We start from the raw sequence: 21,855 nt of genomic DNA on the forward strand, positions 1-21,855 counted from the left end.
AAAAAAAAAAAAAACCTGATTTTGAAAAAAAAAACACCTAAGTATAAATAGCTCTTTATTAGGCAGAATCATATATGCAGAGTATGTGTGTTACATAGCAAGAGGAGAAACCACTAAAATGAATAGGAAACACTGGGACTAAATTTCCAAAGAATCTCCCAATTCCACAGTGAAGTAACAACCAAAAACTGGTTACATTTAAAAGTAGCAAGTACTTCCAGGAAAGTTTTATAAATGCATAAAAGACTTTTTTATTTTGGGACGGAGTGCTGGCCATTTCAGATCTTGGTGCCTTCTTTATGTGCCACAAGCAGGAGTGATTGCTCAGAGTATGGGAGGATCTCCAAGAACTAGGAAGAAACTGAATCCCTGAACAGACCAATAATGAGTTCTTTACTTGAGGTAGTAATAAATAGCCTAAGAACCACGAAAAGCCCATGACCAGACAGATTCACAGCTGAATTCAACCAAATGTACAAAGAGCTGGTACCATTCCTACTGAAACTATTCCAAAGAATTGAGGAGGAGGGACTCCTCCCTAACTCATTCTATGAGACCAGCATCATCCTCATACCAAAACTTGGCAGAGACACAACACCAAAAAAACCTTCAGGCCAATATCCTTGATGAACATTGATGCAAAAATCCTCAACAAAATACTGGCAAACCAAATCCATCAGCACATCAAAAAGCTTATCCACCACAATCAAGTAGGCTTTATCCCCAGGACGCAAGGTTGGTTCAACACACTCAAATCAATAAATGTGATTCATCACACAAACAGAAGTAAAGACAAAAACCACATGATTATCTCAATAGATACAGAAAAGGCTTTCAATAAAATTCAACGTCTATTCATGCTAAAAACTCTCAATAAACTAGATATTGAAGGAACATACCTCAAAATATGAAGAGCCATGTGTGACAAACCCACAGCCAACATCACAACATCATACTGAAAGGGCAAAAGCTGGAAGCATTCCCCTGACAACCAGCACAAGACAAGTATGCCCTCTCTCACCACTCCTATTCAACATAGTATTGGAAGTTCTGGCCAGGGCAATCAGGCAAGAGAAAGAAATAAAGGGCATCCAAATAGGAAGAGAGAAAGTCAAACTATCCATGTTGGCAGATGGCATGATCCTGTATCTAGAAAACTCCATAGTTTCAGCCCAAAAGCTTTTTAATCTGATAAACAACTTCAGCAAAGTCTCAGGACACAAAATCAATGTGTAAAAATCACTAGCAGTGAGTCAAGGCTGGCTCTAAAAAATAAAAATAAAAAGATAAAAAAAAAAAAATCACTAGCATTCCTATACACCAACAACGGTCAAGCCAAGCGCCAAACAGGAACAAACTTCCATTTACAATTGCAACAGAGAAAATAAAATACCTAGGAATGCAGCTAACTATAAGGAGGTGAAAGATCTCTACAAGAACTACAAACCACTGCTCAAAGAAATCAGAGATGACACAAACAAATGGAAAAACATTTCATGCTCATCGATAGGAAGAATCAATATAGTCAGAATGGTCATACTACCCAAAGCAATTTATAGATTCGAAGCTACTCCTATTAAACTACCATTGACATTGTTCACAGAACTAGAGACAACTATTTTAAAATTCAAATGGAAACAAAAAAGAATCCAAATAGACAAGGCAATCCTAAGCAAAAAGAACAAAGCTGGAGGTACCTGATTTCAAACTATACTACAAGGCTACAGTAACCAAAATAGCATGGTACTGGTACAAAAACAGACACACAGACCAATGGAACAGAATAGAGACCCCAGAAATAAGGCCTCACACCTACAACTATATCATCTTCGACAAACCTGACAAAAACAAGCAATGGGGAAAGGAGTCCCTATTCAATAAATGGTACTGGGATAACTGGCTAGCCACATGCCGAAGATTGAAACTGGACCCTCCCTTACACCATATACAAAAATTAACTCAAGATGGATTAAAGACTAAAATGTAAACTCAAGATGGATTAAAGACTTAAATGTAAAATCTAAAAGTATAAAAACCCTGGAAGACAACCTAAGTAATACCCTTCAGGACAGAGACACGGGAAAAGATTTCATGACAAAAACAACAAAAGCAACTGCAACAAAAAAAATTGACAAATGAGATCTAATTAAACTAAAGAGCTTCTGCACAGCAAAAGAAACTGTCAACAGAATAAACAGACAACCTATAGAATGGGAGAAAATTTTTGCAAATTATGCATCCAACAAAGCTCTAATATCCCGCATCTATAAGGAATTTAAACAAATTTACAAGAAAAAAAAAAACCATAAAAAGTGGACAAAGTATATGAAAAAAACACTTTTCCAAAGAAGACATACATGCAGCCAAAAAGCATATGAAAAAAAAAATGCTCAACATCACTAATTATTAGAGAAATGCAATTCAAAACCACAATGAAACACTACCTAACACCAGTCAGAATGGCTAGTATTAGAAAGTAAAAAAATAACAGATGCTGGTGAGGTTGTGGAGAAAAAAGAACACTTATATGCACTGTTGGTGGGAGTGTAAATTAGTTCAACTACTGTGGAAAGCAGTGTGGCAATTCCTCAAAGAAAGAAAAACAGAATTACCATTTGACCCAGCAATCCTATTACTGGGTATGTACCCCAAGGAATATAAATCATTCTATTATAAAGACACATGCACACGTATGTTCTCTGCAGTACTATTCACAATAGCAAAGACATGGAATCAACCTAATTGCCCATCAATGACAGACTGGATAAAGAAAATGTGGTACAAATATGCCATGGAATACTATGCAGCCATAAAAAAGAACAAGATCACGCCCTTTGCAGTGACATGGCTGGAGCTGGAGGCCATTATCCTTAGCAAACTAACACAGGAACAGAAAACTAAATACTACATGTTGTCACTTATAAGTAGTAGCTAAATGATGAGAACACATAGACACATAGAAGGGAACAACACACACTGGAGCCTATCAGAGGGTGGAAGAAGGAAGAGGATCAGAAAAAATAACTAATGGGTACTAGGCTTAACACCTGGCTGATAAAATAATTTGTACAACAAACCTCCATGAAATGACATAAGTTTACCTACGTAACAAACCTGCACATGTACCCCTGAACTTAAAATAAAAGTTACAAGGCCAGGCATGGTAGCTCAGGCCTGTAATCCCAGCACTTTGGAAGGCCGAGGTGGTCAGATCACCTGAGGTCAGGAGTTTGAGACCAGACTGGCCAACATGGCAAAACCCAGTCTTTACTAAAAATACAAAAATTAGCCAGGTGTGGTGGTATGTGTCTGCAATCCCAGCTACTTGGGAGGCTGAAGCAGGAGAATCACTTGAACCTGGGAGGCAGAGGTGATAGTAAGCCAAGATTGTGCCACTGCATTCCAGTCTGGGTGACAGAGCACAACTCCATCGCAAAAAAATAAAAAATAAACAAATAAACAAATAAAATAAAAGTTACAGAGATGTTAAAATGCATTACTACTAGTAGACAAAACAAATTAGACTTCAAATAAATGAACATAACATAACCTATTCAAAAAGGTCAGTTCATCAATTGAAAAGCTTAAACATGAAATATTTTTCTCATTGTAAAAACAAGTACAGTGTATCAAACTATGTCTGTGTATCCATAATAGCAAATTAATTTTTCTTTGTCTTTTAGCATCCCAAACCCTCCCCCTCTCCAGAGGTAACCACTTTTACCAGACTGGAGTATACCTATCCAATTTTCTATGCATTTGCATATACATACACACACATACAAACACATACACACATTGTTATCGTCTGAACTGTGTACTCCCTGCCCCCACAAATTTATATGTTGAAGTCCTAACCTCCAATACTTCAGAATGTGACTATATTTGGAAACAGGGCCCTTAAAGAGGTAATTAAAGTTCAATGAGGTCATTAGGGTGGGCCTTAATCCAATATGACTAGTATACTTCTAAGAAGAGGATATCAGGACACAGACACACACAGGGGAAAAGACCATGTGAAGACAGAGGTATAAGATGGCCATCTACATGCTAAGGAGAGAGACCTCAGAAGAAATCAACTCTACGGACACCTTCATCTTGGACTTCGTGGGTTCCAGAACTGTGAGAAAATACGTTTCTGTTGTATAAGCTACCCAATCTGTGGTGTTAAGGCAAACGGAGCAGGCAAGCACACATGTACATGCCCAGTTGTTAAGTCACTATAGTCAGAGTAGTTGAAGAAAGAGTTCATACTTAGGAAATATTCATGCAGTCAAAAATATGAATATATTACAGTGATATTACAGTATAAGCTACTCAAGATCAGTAAAAACAATTTGATAAGTAAACCAAAATTGAAGCTTCACCTTGTCTTTTTCTAATATGCTTTGAAAAGCATAAGTTTAAAAGCTGCTCTCCCAAAACATCAGCACCTAAGAAACTATACCCTTAGGATGCAGTTTCCCTACTCTAATATCCATTCCTCTCACGATATTGTAAAGAAAACTTAATCAGAGGACTAATGAACATCCCAAAATACAGTGTGCAGTTAAAATTTCTACAAAGAGCAAACTTTTATATCTTATTCCTCAAATAATTTTATCCTGTAAGTCACTTTATCTTAGCAAATGATGCTCACAAATAAAGTAACTCAAAAATTTCAGGATAAAAAGTAGGTGTGCTTTGGTTATTGAACTAAAACTGACAACAATCAGTGATGCTACTCCACCACAGTACCATATGCCTAATGACAGAAATGCAATGGACAAACTTATGAGGTTGCCCTGAAGAAAGTTAGCTTTCAATTCCAGATGTATAGCAGTGGAGCAAATATTATTAATTATTATGTTAGACTTTTGTTTTGGTTTGATTATAGAGTTTAATCATTCATTTTACATATATTTTCTGACTGCCTATTACATGTAACATACCGTGCCTAGCTCTGTGGAAGATAAAAACAAAAAGATTACTGGAATATATTAGCCTTTTAGGCACATAAAATCTTATCTCCTCCACAAGACACAGAACTACTTGTAGGAAAAAGTGTTGCAGGAGTTCAGAGGAGGGAGAAATCAAAGTCTTACTAGCTTATAAGGAATGGTTTCAGGGAACGGACTGACCTTTGAACTAACATTTGAAAAATAGGCACAAGTTAGAGGGCATTTCAGACATAGGGTATGGCATAAAAAAAGGAAGAGACACAAAAAAGTACATGGTCCAAGGAACAGGGAGCAATATAGGGTGATTGGAGGGACAATCTGTTTACAATATGGCTAGCAATCTAGTTAGGTGGAAATTTTTAAGGCTAAGATGTAAAGCCCACTGAAGTTTATGCAGGGAAGTGATGGGATAAAAGTTATGCCTTAGGAAGAATGATCTAGATGTGCTGTATAGGATGGATTGAAAGGGCAAATCCCTGAAAGCAGGGAGAAAACCCATGCATAAATAAGGGTCTAAAACTAGGGCAGAAGTTAAGGGACTGAAAAGGACAGAAGAAGCCATAGCTACTACGAAGAAATGTTCACCTACCTAACCAGACTAATGTGAAGACCAAATGACGTTAAACAAAGACTTGAAAAGTATCTTTACTCACTAGTGGCAAATCCTACAAGGGAGTCAAGAGAGCACAGATGAAGACTTCAAGGAGATGGATTTTAGGAAAGGAAGGAGAAAACCAAAACAACAAAAATATCACCTTTTGCAGGTAACTATATATACCTATTAACATTACTAAAATCTTAAGTAATTAAAAGACCTAATTTTGGTCAAGACTGAGCACCAAGAAAAAAAATGCTCACAAGTAAAAAGAAACAGAATTTAAAATTATCCCAATAATGTAAAAATTATGTACATGAAAGAACAGAGATTCAAAGGAAAAAGGAAAAATTATTTAACGTGGGATTGTAGATATCTGTCTTAACGTTTTTATTAGATACGGTTTTGTATAATTAAAATAGGGAAAATGTAAAGCATAAGAATCATATAAAGAAAGGGCAATTTTATCCGTTTTCATAGACCTTATTTTACAATATGGGAAAGAACATACTTTTCTTTGAAAAAACAAAATATTTAAGATAACACTGACAATAACAATACAGCAATAAATGATATTAATTTTATAACAATTGCATAATAATTAAATGATAAATTATGCATTTATCATTTAATCAAAATTTTGATATAAGTTTCCATTCTATTTCTACCCCACTGCCCAGTGACAAGTGCTCTTTATCTTGCCACTGGCTACTCAGGAACTCCATTAGAAACCCACCAGCCAGCAATATTGTATTAATCAAGGTTTCTCGACTGGAAGAGAGGATATGTTTCTGATTCCCCTGAAATTGCATGCAAAATGAAGCATGTACGTATGTGTATTTTTCTAGGGCGAAGGTCTATGGCTTTTATCAGATTCTCAAAGGGCCTCGTTTTCTAAAAGAAAGTTTAGAAACATTAAATTTTCTTCCTCTTCCTAATAATCTTAATAACTAGTTAAAACCAATGTGTCAATGACTTAGATAATGTTATTTATTCAACTATCTCTGAATAAGGAATCCCCTGAATTCCTCTTCTCAAGCCCCAGTGCTGCTTTCAACTAAGACCTTTATATTTCCATTCCTTATCACATACAGCCCATGTAAGGTATATCTTTATTTACAACTTTTATAGCATTGCTGCTACTCTTCACCACCCCTTAGAATCTATTTCTACCATTCTAGATGATTTCAGAACCTAGTTTACTTTTTCCTCCACACTACTCCATCTTCCCAACACTACCAAATACTAAACTCATAATTAAATTCAATTTTTCTATTCCTACTCTTAGATATACAAATATGAGGACAGCAATACAAATTTGTCCCATTAAAAATTCATGTGAACTTAAACTTACCCTATGTTGTTCCTGAATACTACACTAGTAGTAAACTAGATCACAAAGTAGAGGTACTGTATACAAAGGGCTGGTCCTAAAGGATTACAGTAAAGAAACAAGAGAGCTGCAAGAAACCTTAGAGATCTGGTAGTCAAATATTACTAGTTTACAGAATCTGATGTTCAAAGGAACAAGTTATCTGTACAAGATAATTAACAGTACAAATAGAGCTCAGGCAGTCAAGTGTCCTGGTCCAGTGTTCACTCCACAATACCCAGTTATGTCCTTTGCACACCAGTTATTTCATTATTTTTAACATTTAGAAATAAAAATCGTTTAAGTCATCTGTATTTTCTTTACAGTAAGGCTTACTACTACCTCAAGACCCCTTAATAGTATTCAATATCATTCCTTCCAAGCTTACTGGGTGAGAACAATGCAGGGGACAATTAAAAGCCTTACAGAAATCAAGATAGACTGTCACTCACTCATATGAAGAACTGGTTTGGTATGTCTTGCTCTTTTCAAAACCAAGCTGGCTGCTTCCTAATAGCTAATATTTTTCTAATGACAGTAAATTATTGTTTATAATTTTAAAAGTCTTTCTTGGCTTCCTAATAAATGGACTATGCTTTTAACATCTGTGTCCCCCTAAAATTCCTATATTGAAACTTAATCACCAATGTGATGGTATTAAAAGGTGAAGCCATTGGGAGGTGATTAGGACTTGGAGAGCAGAGCTCTCATAAATAGGATTAGTCCCCTTATAAGAGGGGCCAAAGAGCTGCCTTGTCTCTTCTACCACGTGAGGACACAGCTAAAAGGCACCGCCTATGAACCTCAAGACCTCACCAGGCACTAAATCTGTCAGCACCTTGAACTGTGAGAAATAAATTGCTTTTGCTTATAAGTCATGTAGTTGATGGTATTTTGTTACACCTGCCCAAATAGACTAAGATAGACTATTAGTCTAAGAAATTATTTCTCATATGCACATTGAATCCCTCTTCCTGCAAATGAAGTCCACATTTTTGTATCATAACCTAATGTTCCAGGTAAGTTTGGGCATCACTGAACTACAAATAACCCCTTCGGGTACTTTTTTTTTTTTTTTTTGAGAGGGAGTCTCACTCTGTGGTCCAGGCTGGAGTACAGTGGCACGATCTCGGCTCACTGCAACCTCCGCCTCCCAGGTTCAAGCAATTCTCCTGTTTCGGTCTCCTGAGTAGCTGGGACTACAAGCGCATGTGACCATGCCCAGCTGCTTTTTGTATTTTTAGTATGGACAGGGTTTCACCACATTGGTCAGGCTGGTCTCGAGCTCTTGACCTCAGGTGATCCACCTGCCTTGGCCTCCCAAAGTGCTGGGATTACAGGTGTGAGCCACTGAGCCAGGCCTCTTCAGGTACTTTAAATGTCACTCTCACCCTTTTCAGTTCCATGATCTATAATCCGCTTAAAGACACCCTTATTTCTCCCGTAAGTTTTTTTTTGTTTTGTTTTGTTTTGTTTTGTTTTGAGACGGAGTCTTGCTCTGCCGCCCAGGCTGGAGTGCAGTGGCCGGATCTCAGCTCACTGCCAGCTCCGCCTCCCAGGTTCACGCCATTCTCCTGCCTCAGCCTCCCAAGTAGCTGGGACTACAGGCGCCCACCATCACGCCTGGCTAATTTTTTTTTGTATTTTTACTAGAGACGAGGTTTCACGGTGTTAGCCAGGATGGACAAGTTGTTTTTTATTCTTTTAGTACATTTTGGGTCTGTTGAGTAATCACTGTAGTTTCTTCACAGGCATCTTATATTGTGAAATTTAAATATGAACTAGAACCTCTAAAAAGTAGAATAGGAGGATTATTTTCCTAGTGTTGCTATTAGATTCTCACTTCAGTTAATATGAAAGCCAGGAGTAAAGTATTTTAACTTTTATCTACTCGGTTAACTCTTAGCAGCCAATAGCGGAAGAGTGGGAAGATGGAACTTGCTACTGGGAGAAATTAAAGCTCCCATTCTTTGTCCATGAGGTCAGATCAACAAATGAAAACAAAACAGTACCTATCCAAAAGAACTACCATATTCCACAGCCCAGCTCTAGGGCATATACTTGGTGAGAAATACATTTTACAATGAATTCCAGTAATCATATACATGTGGGATTGTGTGTGTGTGTGTATATATGTGTGTGTATATGTATGTGTGTGTGTATATATATACACGTAAAAGTTCATGAAACAATATTTCACTTAAGATGTAAAAAGCACTGCTATTTTCTTTATATTCTACTGAATTTCATCTAAAATAGTGCTAATCTAACCCACTAACATTATCTTGTAACACTACTCTAAGGTTCCTTTCAGCTCTAAAATATTATGCTATATACTAATGATTGTCCTAAAAGTATGAATTCAATAATTATTTTGTAATCTTAATCACAAGTCACAAATCTGCAGGTACCTCAGGTTACCTCAGCTTCTACTTTGAAAATTTTGTAATCATTCCTTTCTCACCCTGTTAAATCTATATTTTAAAACAAGGAAGGCAAGAGTTCCATGCCTTTAAGAAACAGAAAACAAAGGTAACATCTTTCCCTTGTTTTGCACACTGAGGAAATGGTAACTAAAGGAAATGGCAGGATGTAAAGGACAGAGTGGAAGAAGGAAGTTGTGGAGATAGTGTTCATGGAAAGAGAGAAAGCTAAATTTGTATTGCCATTGCCTCCTCTGAGATTCCTAGTAACTTCTCCTTTTCCCTCTTCCCCCTCATTCTTCCAGCTTAAGAAAGTCCTACAAATTTTATCTTAACTTCATCTGCCTTATTGGAGAACTACAGAACAAAAACCATTCCCAAGAGATCATGTGTTAGAAACTTTCAACCATAAAATACTTTAAAAACCTTAATAAAATCATCTGGCTTTGCTTCTTTAGCCTAATCTCCTGCTATTTCCTATCTTGAATGACTCACTACAGTCTAAACTACATTCAGTTCTATAAAAGGTCCAGTTCTCTCTGACTTGTGGGCCTTTGCACATGCGATTCCTTCTTTAACTGGCTAGCTTCTAATTTTTCAGCTCTTGCCTTAGGTATCAGTTACTCAAGGCAATCTTCCCTACCTTAAGATTAGACTTAATACCCCTCACATATACTCTCCCATACCTTGTACCTTCCCCATTATTACACAGCTCCACTATATTTTAATTGCCGATTAATTTACATATTTCTCACTAGATTTTAAGCTCTTTAAAGACAGGACTTATATTTTATTTTGTTTGCTCCTGTAGAAGTGTTCAATACTTACTGAATTATAAATTTCATTCCATCAGCCTTCCACATGCTTAGTGTCATTCCCTATTCTCCCTGTTCAGAATATTCTCCCCAGTTCTATCACCAGCATGAAATACTCTCTATAATCCGGTCCTTAACTTCATCTGCCTTATTGGAGAACTACAGAACAAAAACCATTACTTTTATGGTTATCACTATTTCCTCTGGATGTCTATAGCCTTTATTGTACACACTATTCATTTGCTAATTAACCCACCACTGTGTTTTTCAGTTATTTTTGTAATGCATAGATCCAATCTCCTTAACTAAACTGTACAATCCTTGAAGGCATAACTGTATGTCTCTCTTAGTACCCTATTATCTAGCACAGGGCTATGTACAAGGTAGACGTTAAATATCTGTAGACGAAGAATCAAAATTTAAGAGGTTGTTTCTCATACAAAGCTGACAATTTTTAAAGTAATATTGATAAATAAGTGGTGGCAATTAAACCTCTTGTCAATACACAGAAAATAAAAAGATATACTTTAGTATAGTTAAGTACAAATAATTTTTTAAAAAACCGTTCCTGAGTGAGAGGTAATAATGGACTCAAATATTAAGAGGTACTACAACCATAGCTACATTCATAAGTTAAGGATAAGTAGCCTATGGCTTCCAAAATGACCTGTGCGCAGAGAACATCACTGTATTTTTCAGATCTAGGACAATCATATTTATATAAGACTTTAGGGCGGTCTATGTTTTGGAAAGATAGTTATGGTTTTGGCCTATCAAGAAGCACGCCTGTCAGCAAGGGAGTTAACTGGCGCCACTTGTTTATCGATAGCTTGCTGTCATTACAGTGCTCTCCGAATTGCTAATTCCAACTGAGTAAAATCTGAACCACAGATAAACTGTCCCAAATTCCATTACTAATGGGGGAAAATAACCCAGTCTTCCTCGTATTTAGAAAGGTAAGCAGGCTGGGAATGGTGTCTACCCCAACCCCTTAATATGAGAGAAAAACTATGACTCCTATGAGAGACTCCAGCGCTCCAGGTGTCCTCTGCCCAGAACCTCCTGCCCCGTTTCCCTTTGCTCAACTAAAAGGTTTTCTTCTTCGCCCTTTCCTCAAATTACTGACGTTAATTTCCTTCACTTACTGCTGCTCCGAGTTAGCCATGACTTTCTTCTTGGTGCTCTCGCTGCCCTGAGGTCACGAGGGCAACCTTTTCCCTACAGGTCCCCTTGCCCTTCACCCTATTCTTCCATGTCAGTGGCATCTCACCTGGTAGGCTCGAGCGGTTCCCAAGGCGCCCAGTTGATGTGGCCTCCACTGCGGACCTGAGCCGCTAACAGAGACTAAAGGCCGGATCAGAATCGCGGACTGCCGGCGCTTTTCGAAAGCAGCCGCCGCGGCCGCCCAGCGCCAAGAATGCATCGCGAGCAGCGCCATCTTGAGCGAGGAAAGAGGAACCGAGAGAAGAGGATTATGGGACACTGGCGGACTGAATTCGGCTACCTTGTCTCTCCTCTCCTTGTTTTCCCAGGGCCCCAGACCGGAAATGGATTGTGTTTGAAGAGTCGGATGCATTCGCGCAGCCTCTTGTATTTTTTTGTTTTCCTTAGGGTCGAGCTTTGATTGTTTTCCTTACACAACCGGGAATATTGGAGTAACACTGTCTTTTTCTCTTTTCCTGGAGTTGCCAGATGAAATACAGGATGCCTACCTAGTTAAGTTTCAGTTTCACATAAACAAGGAATCATTTCTTCGTACGTGTGTCCCAAATATTGTGTCTGCTAAATCTGTCAACCCCATGTCGTCATTCTACTCTCTTACCTCCTCCAACTCAATGTCACGCTCCCCTCTCTCCATTTTCCCTATGCATATTCTTATCTCCACTTTCTTCTCAATTAAGGAAAGATTAAATTACAGATGTTAATTTCCCCTGGGAGGAGGCTTGCGCTGTAAGATTTACTGCTTCTCCATCCTGTAAGGACTTTTACTTTGCTGATTGATCTCTGTTGCGCAAACCTTGGGGCAGTTTTCCTTTGGTCTCTTTCTCGTGAGACACTCACACACACACACACACACACACACACACACACAGACTACAGACATCTTGACTAATTTTGTCACTCTTTCTAGCTCTTCGCTTTGGTTTTTGCAGCGTCCCTAATTCTTGAAAAATCGCTTAGGTTGACTGAAGGGTGGTAAAGTGAAATGTATGGAGAGAAATCCATGTTTAAAGACAGGCTTATATTCTTTTGTCACCACTATTATCAAATAAAATGTCAAAATATGTTTACAGTTATCTAGGAAACTGCATTTCCAGCTGTAAATGTTACCTGAAACCCTGGAGACAATAATGCAGTTGCAATTTTATATTCATTGCTGCATTCTCCAACTTTTCACACAAAAGAGACAAATAATGGACTTTTTATGAAGAGGTACTTTGGACTAGTAAGTCTGATAAGGAAAAACAGAAATTTGTAACTCGTGCAGTTAGCTTTTTTGTTCTGGAATTCATTCGAGGGGATGCTTGAGCTAGTTATTTAAAGAAAAATAGAACTCGAGTTGAAGAGGTTGACTGGAATTACATGTAAAGAAGACATGTTAAAAGCAAGAAGGCATAAGAAAACATTTTCAGGTTCAGGAGTCTATGGAGTTTGGGAAAGTAGTAGGAGATTAACCTGAGTGAACAGAGACCTGAAGGTAAAGGGCTTTCTATTTCATTCTAAGAAGTTAATACTTTATCCTATAGCCAGTGAAGAGTGAAGTGAAGAGTTTTAATCAGGAGAGTAACATAATCAGATTTATATGTCCACTAAGCTACTCAGGCTTAAGTGAGATGGTTGGAATGGATGGAGTTCATATTGAAGTCATGAAGTTAATGCAATAGTTCAGTCATAAAATAAAGGCCTCAACCTAGCAGTAGCAGTGGCAGTAGATCGATTGCAGGGCAATTAAGAGACGGGATTGGCAGGACTTAGTGACGAATTGGATGTTTCTAGCTGCTGCTTGTATTGTTGACGGTAGATCAGTAATGGCCTCTTATTAATGACTATATTGTCATCAACAAATATTTATTCAGCATCTATTCCGTGTTAGATAGCTACAGTATACATTAGAGAAACTCCAGACTCTACTAATGATTTCTCTTAGGGCTGAATATTGCCACTGAATCTTACCACCCAGTTATGAACTCTTTGAATGGAGCCAAATTATTTTTTTCCAAAAGTAGTGCTCATTGTAAGCCAACTCTTTTGATCAAAAAGTGTGAATAACATTGGAATACCCAAGTAGTTACTCTATGATGAGCTAAAGTGAGGCAAATATTTGTTTGCCAGGTAAGCCAAAGAAAATTTCCAGGGCACCCAGAAATAGAACGTGAAGCATAATAAGAGTTGCACACTGCTGGGGAAGAGCAGCAACAAAAAGGCCAACTCAGCCTGTAATAACTTGACACATAACTGTCTGACATAAATTAAAGAGACAGAGGTATACACAGTAAAAGCTGCTATAAATATCTGCTACAACCACAGATCACATGATAGCACTTTATGTATGGAATAATTATACTTAAATGTGTATAGTATTTTGTAACTTACAATCTGCTTTGTCATACCTTGTTTCATTTAGTCCTCACATCAACCATGGAAGATAGGTATTATTTACTAATATTACCATATTTATGAGGAAACTGAGGCTAAGAAAAGTTGTGACTAGGTCAGAGGCCACAGAGCTAATGGGATGGAGACCAAATCTAAGTTTTATGACTCCAAACATAGTGCTCTTTTCACTTAATAACACCTGAACTGTGGAAGAAACGCTTGAGCAATTTAAGAAGGCCACAGTGGTCTTCTGTTTCTAAAAAATGCCAGAACTTATTCTCACCTCAGGACCTTTCCACTTGCTTTCCCCTCTACCAGGAATATCTTTCCTGTAGATTTTTAAATGACTTTTTCTTATCATTCAGGTCTCAAAACAAATGTCACCTGCTTAGAGAAGCTTTCCAAGAGAACCTTATCTAAAGAGGCCACTCCCTGTCCCCACCACTCTGTATCACCATTGCCTTGTGTTATTTACCCTAAAATCTTGCTATTTCAATGTGATCCACGGACCACTAGCATTGGCGTTACTTGAGAGGTTGTTAGAACTGCAGAATCTTTTTTAGCTATTTTGAACTATACAATAAATTATTGTTAACTATAGTCACCTGCCCTACTGTACTATAGAACACTAAATCTTACTCCTTCTAACTACATTTTTGTGCCCATTAACCAACCTCTTCATTGTCCCTCCCTTCTGCCCTTCTTATCTTCTGATAACCACTATTCTACCCTCTACCTTCATGAGATCTACTTTTTTAGCTACCACATATGAGTGAGAACATGTGTATTTGTCTTTTTGTACCTGGCTTATTTCACTTAGCATGATGACCTTCAGTTCCATCAATGTTGCTGCAAATGACAGGATTTCATTGTTTTATGGCTGAACAATATTTTATTGTGTATGTATACCACATTTGGAAGAAAGAACATTCCCAACATAAAGAAAAACTAAATATTTCTTTATTTGATTATTACCTTGTTGTATATGTTGTTTATGCTATCATATGCATGTATCAAAATATCACATGTACTTCAACAATATGTACAACTATTACATAGCAATAAAAAATGAAATGCAGAATCTCAGGCCCGATGCCAGACTTAAAGATTCAAAATCCGAATTTTAATTAGAATGCCTCAGGTTGTTCATATGCACATTCAAGTTTTAGAGGCACCTTTAGAGCACCTATCACTTTCTGAAACTAACTTCTTTATTTTCCATGTACTTTTAACATTTGGAAATATTGAATCATAACTGAAAATTACAAAGAAAAATGTAATCACCATGTACCTACAACCCAGCTTAGTCATAGCTTAACATTTTACGATATTTGCCTTAGATTTATTTATTTATTTATTTATTTATTTTTGAGGCGGAATCTTGCTCTGTTGCTCAGGCTGGAGTGCAGTGGCACAATCTCGGCTCACTGCAACCTCCGCCTCCTGGGTTCAAGCGATTCTCCTGCCTCAGCCTCCCGAGTAGCTGGGACTACAGGTGCATGCCACCATGCCCAGCTAATTTTTTGTATTTTTAGTAGAGACGGGGTTTCACTGTGTTAGCCAGGATTGTCTCGATCTCCTCACCTCGTGATCCGCCCGCCTCAGCCTCCCAAAGTGCTGGGATTACAGGCTGAGCCGCTGTGCTTGGCCTGCCTTAGATCTTAAAAATAATGACTTTGTTGAAGATCCCTCCCTGCATTGCCCTTCTCTAATCCTAGTCTCTTTATCCTTGTGGATTTATTTCTGTTTTGTTCTTTTATGTTATTTTGGTGGAGTCTGTAAGGAAGAGGCGATAAATAGGTTTCATTAATCCACCGTGATTATCGGGATGACCTACGTATTTTATGAGGCTAGTATAAACTTAATACATGGACAAGGATCGTACAAGAATATTATAGGTCAATCTTGGTTATGAACATAAGTGAAAAACTCTTTAAAAATAGTAGGCTCAACATGCTTAATGACATTATACTTCTTACTTCTGGTTATAATTTGTCTTGCCAGAATGCATCCTTTAGTGATTCTTTCACTGAAGTTCTGTACATAGTAACTGAGTCTTGAAGTTCCTGAAAGTACATTTATTTCATCCTCATTTTGCATAATAGTTCAGCTGAGTATCAAGTTTTAGGTTGATAGATTACTGAATTAAATTTCTGTGGAAATAAATTTTCCTGTCATTACATTATTATTATTATTATTATTATTATTTTGGTAGTGAGAATCCTTGTGTGCTTTGTGATTTTTTGTTATAATCTCTTCTTTAAGAGATTTTTTTGTTGTTGTTATAATCTCTTTCCTAAGAATTCTGCACATACATTGGGTTGTGGAAATGTCACTACAGGACAGTTTTGTGTTTGCTTCTGGAGTATTCCTACAGAATTTACCAGTTTGAGATCAGTTTTTAGTCTTTTGGTTTTTTTGAGCTTTGATTTTCCATGCCATATATGTAGTATGTGTATGGATCCTGCACCCATGCACAGTGCAGATTTTTCGTGGAGGATCCACAACTGAGAACAGATGTATTGCTTTCAGGACCACGTTCCTAGGCCAAGGATCAGAGTTTTTCTAGTACTCCTTTTTGCAGGAAGCTCAAATCCAGCTCACTATCTACAAACTGGATCTGTGGCCTCCTACCCATTTCAGTAGGGCATGAAAACCCAAGCCACATGGGACTGGAAAAGGATTTGACTACATAGGAGCATGGAAGAATGATTTAACTGTTCTTTATCTTGATTGTGATGGTTGTTACACTACTGTATGCATTTTTAAAACTTGCAAAACTATACACTAAAATAGTGATTTTACTTTATTACCTTAATTTATAAAAGAAAAAAAAGTACCCCAGACTTTGTCTTACATCTGATTTATCTATGGACCACTGGGCTTCAACTCTTTACTCTGTTCTGGCTGTGATTTTCTTCTTTGTTTCTAACCTCTAGACATTTCCTTTGTTTGCTTTCAAGCTCAACTACGCATTTTTTTTAAAAACTGTGGGGATTTTTGTTGCTACTTTTAACCAGCTTGTCTGTGTTTGGAGCCTGTAGGGTAGTGTCTCTTACATTTTGTCAGTTAGCCCTCTTGTCTCTATTGTATACCTCTTAACTTGGTATTTACACTTTAAAAAATACAGCCCAAAATTCCCCTTCCCCCAAAATAAGGTGCATTGCATAAAGATGTTTATATCAGTGTTATTAATAATAGCAACTTTTTCTGTTGTTTTATTTGTTTGTTTATTTTTTAGAGACAGAGTCTCGCTCTTGTCACTCAGGCTGGAGTGCAGTGTTGCAGTCACATCTTACTGCAGCCTCAAGCTCCTGGACTCAAGGGATCCTCCCACTTCAGCCTCCCAAGTAGCTGGGACTAAGGTGCATACAACCATGCCCGACATATATTTAAAAAGAATTTTTTTTTGAGACAGAGTCTTGCTCTGTTGCCCAGGCTGGAGTGCAGTGGCACCATCTCGGCTCACTGCAACCTCCACCTCCTGGGTTCAACCAATTCTCCTGCCTCAGCCTCCCGAGCAGCTGGGACTACAGGTGTGTGCCACCACACCCAGCTAATTTTTTTTTTTTTTTTTTGTATTTTTAGTAGAGATGGGGTTTCACCATATTGGCCAGGCTGGTCTTGAACTCCTGACCTTGTGACCCACCTGCCTTGGCCTCCCAAAGTGCTGGTATTACAAGCATGAGCCATTGTGCCTGGCCTAAAAATGTTTTAAAGATGGGATTTCTCTGTGTTACCCAGGCTGGTCTCAAACTCCAAGCCTCAAGTAATCCTCTTGCCTCAGCCTCCCCAGTGGCTGGGATTTACAGGCATGAGCCACCATGACCAGTGCAACTTTTGAAAATAATTCCAAATATTCCAAAAGCAGTTCAATGAAATACCTCAACAGCCATTATTTGAAAAGTATATGTATGGACTTGCGTTGATATGGTATATGGGAAAGTATATATGAAATAATGTTGAATAAAGCAGAAACAAATATATATATCCATTTATGTGTATGTATATATAAACACATGCACACACATGTTTATTACTATTGAGATTTTAGGAGAACATTGCACAAAATAAGTAGTTGTTTTAAAGTTATGTTTATCACTTTTTTTCCCCTTTTTTGAAGGGAATATTTATTGGGCATTTATTCTGTTTTAAGTACTGCGCTGCACTGCACTGGGTGCTTTAAGTTGTCTCATTGAATTTAATCCACTCAATGCACATAAAGATTGGTTTCTGTTATAATCTCCACCTTACAAATGATGAAAAGGAAGCTCTGGGCTTGCCCAAGTAGTTTGGAAGTGGTAGAGATGATATTCAAATCCAGAAGGTCTGATTCCAGAACCCATGCTCCTTATCACCATGCCAGGGAGGGTTTTAATAATAGTCGTTTGTATAAAAATTAAATTTTAAAAATTAATGCAAAGTTTTAGTTATTTTTTAACTTAATAAAAATATAGAGATTTTAGTCAACTTTAATGCTTAACCTCCACGGGGAAAAATCTTTTACAAATTTGTAAAGGAGCTGGTTTCTTTGCATATCATGCAAAATAATATCTTAATCCTCATATGTAATAATCACAGCTATTAATTATCGAGTGCTTCATCTGTAACAGGGAGTAGCTACTGCTTTACATACATGATCATATAATTCTCTCAAATATTGTATGAGGTAGCTAATATTATAATCACCATGTTTTTCTGCTGATGTAACCTGATACGTACAGACATTAAAGAACTTTCTCAAGATTGCTTACCTAGTAAACAGTGGAGTCAAAACTCAAACCTAAACCTTACTTTAAAGTCTATGCTGCCAACCTAAACTATGCTGCCTTTTCTTGTATGTGTCAAAGTCACTTGTAGAATTTAGGGGGCATGCCAAATCTGTTTTCACTATAATATCGTGGGCAATCCTATGTATTATAAAGCAGTGACCCAGCTTTATCTCGACAAAGAATAATCTTGTATGAATTTTGTAGGACTGCGGGACCCCATGTAGATGGCACAATAAGAATCATCTCCTTTTCAACACTATGTATACCATTGCTCCAAGAGTCATCAAGTTTATCCCTTAGAAATATTTCTAGGTATACCCTAATTTCTTTCTTTTTTTTTTTTTTTTTTTGTATTTTTAGTAGACACGGGGAAGAGGGGGGGTCTTACCATGTTGGTCAGGCTGGTCTCGAACTCCTGACCTCAGGTGATCCACCCACCTCAGCCTCCCAGAGTGCTGGGATTACAGGCGTGAGCCACCATGCCTGGCAGGTATATCCTAATTTCAAGTCTCTTGAAGAGCTAACTTGCTTGCTGTTTTAAAGCTCCACGGTTTTACTCTGGTGTGAAGGATCCAGTGAACTGTGAAAACATGTCTTTGTATCTGTGTGACTGGCATGTAGACCCATGATAAAGCTATAGATTAAAAACTCAGTATGATGTTTTTAAGCTCTCAGAGCTCACTTCAAAGTTTTCATCTTAAACTCTCCAAGTTGCAATTTCAAGATATTCTAAAAGACATTGAAGTGGGGTGACAGAATGAGAATGAGAAAAATTAGAGAGTTATCTGGAAAATTATTTTAATGAGATGGGTTACAAAGGGGTCGATAGGGTTGAGTGTGACATCAATTTTTAATAGGCTGAGCCTGATGAGGGTTCATATCTGTCTATTAATGTAATATCAGTAAGATCCCTCTGGCTATAAAACCCATGATTCTGTGATTTCTTACTAACCTGAATCATTATTTATGTTTGAGGGAGCCTCTCTGGCAGAATCAGATTTTTTTTAAAGATCTGTTGTTACCCAGGTAACTGTAATAATTATGGTACTATTAATAATTACAGAGAAGGAAGGAAACTCAGGTACGTGGAGGCAGTACTGAATGGTATGATTGCAAAAGCATCAGTATGATGTTGTACTGATTTCATGTTGCTGCATAACAAATTACCATAAACTTTGTGACTAAAAACAACATACGTTTATTATCTCACTATTTCTGTGGGTCAGTAGCGTAGATACAGATGAGTTGCATTCTCTGCTCCAGATCTCACCAAGATAAAAATCAAGATATCAGCCAGGGCTGCAATCTCATCTGAGACTTGGGGTCCCTCTCTCAAACTCACTGATTGCCCCAAAATTCACTTCCTTACAATTGTAGGACTGAAATCCTTGTTTTCTTGCTGGCCGTTGGCTGAGGACTACTCTGTTTCTAGAGGGATCCTCAGATCCTTGCCATGTGACCCCTTTTATAGGTAATTAACGTGATTGGTTGCTTCTCCACTGCCAGAAAGAGAATCTCTTTGGTTTTGAATCTTTCTTTCAAGAAAGGACGGGACCCTCTTTTAAAGGGCTTGCCTGATTAGAAAAGACCCACCCAAGATAATCTCTTTTTTGATTAACTTAAAGTCAACTGATTCAGTGCCTTAATTACATCAGCAAATTCCCTCATCTTTGCCATGTAACATAATCAAATCAGTGGAGTGATATCCCATCCATATTCACAAGTTCTGCCCACACTCAAGTGGAGGGGATTATGTAGGGTACATATACTAGAGGGTGGAAATGATAGTGGCCATCTTAGAATTCTGCCTATGACAAAAAACTGGGGTTGAAGATCAAGTTGTAAATGAAAATATGTCTACACAAAAACCTGAACATGAATGTTTACAGCAGCATTGTTTAGAATAGCCAAAAAGTAGAAACAATTTAAATGTTCATCAATTGGTAACTGAATGAACAAAATGTGGTATATCCATACAATAAAATTGCTGTGGCTTAAGTATACCCCCTAAAAAGCATGTTTTAGAAACTTAATCCCCAATTCAGCCTAATTCCTACTAGCTGAGGCCTGATGAGTGATATTTAGGTCATGAGGGCTACACTCTCATGAATGAATTAATGTTGATTACTAAAGGGCTTGAGGGCTGGGTGCAGTGGTTCACTCCTGTAATCACAGCCCTTTGGGAGGTTTAGGCCAGTGGATCACTTGAGGTCAGGAGTTCAAGACCAGCCTGGCAAACATGGTGAAACCCCATCTCTACTAAAAATACAACAATTAGCTGGGCGTGGTGGCACATGCTTGTAATCCCAGCTCCTCAAGAGGCTGAGGCAGGAGAATCACTTGAACTCAGGAGGTAGAAGTTGCAGTGAGCCAAGATCATGCCACTTCATTCCAGCCTGGGTGACAGAGCAAGTCTCCGCCTCTAAATAAATAAATAAATAAATAAAGAGCTTGAGGGTGTGAGTTTGATCTCTCACATGCACATGCATGCTTTCTTGCCCTTTCACCTTCTGCCTTCCACCATAGGGTGATGCAGAAAGAAGGCCCTTGTCAGATGCAGAGCCCTCAACCTTGGACTTCCCAGCTTCCAGAACTGTAAAAAATAAATCTCTGTTCTTTATAAATTACCCCTTATCAGAAACTCTGTAATAACATCACAGACTAAGACAGAAATATTTTTGAGCCATACAAAGGAAGGGTCGATACATGCTACAACATGGATGGACCTTGAAAACATTATGCTCAGTGAAAAAAATTTAAAATACCATATATTGCATGATTCCATTTATATGAAATGGCCACAATAAGCAAATCTATAAAGATAGAATGTTAGTGATTGCCTAGTGCTGGGGAATTGGAATACCTGCTAATGTGTATGAGGTTTCTTTTTGAAGTGATAAAAATATGTTCTAAAGTTGATTGTGGTGATGGTTGCAAAACTCTATGAATATACTAAAAACTATTGAATCATACACTTTATAGGTGAATTATATGGCATTTGAATTATATCTAATAAAACGGTTTTTAAAAAAATCATGTTGTATTACTTGCCAGCTTCTTTGATGTTTGACAATTGAAACTCAGTTTCCTCATCCTTAAGTGGATTTAAGTAAATATAATACTCTCCCTAAGTGAATATAATACCTCCTTCACAAGGTTGCTGTGAGGTTCAAATGAAGTAATTATGATAAATTGTTTTGTAAACTTCAAAATGCTATACAAATTTTTAAATTGTTATTATGTAGTATATAACTTTGCAACCAAGGCAAGATCAACCTAATCCTTTTTTTTTTTTTTTTTTTGGTTGTCTTGTCTCCCAATATATTAATCTCAGTAGCTGG

General features: G+C 37.6%; 1 protein-coding gene across 5 annotated transcripts in view; it reads right to left on the minus strand.

Moving 5' to 3' along the window:
* The window catches only part of ABCB7 (ATP-binding cassette, sub-family B (MDR/TAP), member 7), a 112,742-nt gene extending 100,711 nt beyond the window's left edge, over nt 1–12,031 (minus strand). For 4 of the 5 annotated variants that reach the window (XM_011977758.1, XM_011977761.1, XM_011977757.1 and 1 more), the window contains exon 1: nt 11,416–11,834. In XM_011977758.1, the coding sequence (XP_011833148.1) occupies nt 11,416–11,721 (306 nt within the window). In that variant the 5' untranslated portion in view covers nt 11,722–11,834. Of the gene's footprint in view, nt 1–11,415; nt 11,835–11,967 lie in introns of those variants that run through there. The other variant, XM_011977759.1, reaches the window with a different exon arrangement.
* Between the last annotated feature and the right edge of the window lie 9,824 nt (nt 12,032–21,855).

Source organism: Mandrillus leucophaeus, unplaced genomic scaffold (genome assembly GCF_000951045.1).
Source record: "Mandrillus leucophaeus isolate KB7577 unplaced genomic scaffold, Mleu.le_1.0 Scaffold1835, whole genome shotgun sequence".
Lineage (NCBI taxonomy): Eukaryota > Metazoa > Chordata > Mammalia > Primates > Cercopithecidae > Mandrillus > Mandrillus leucophaeus.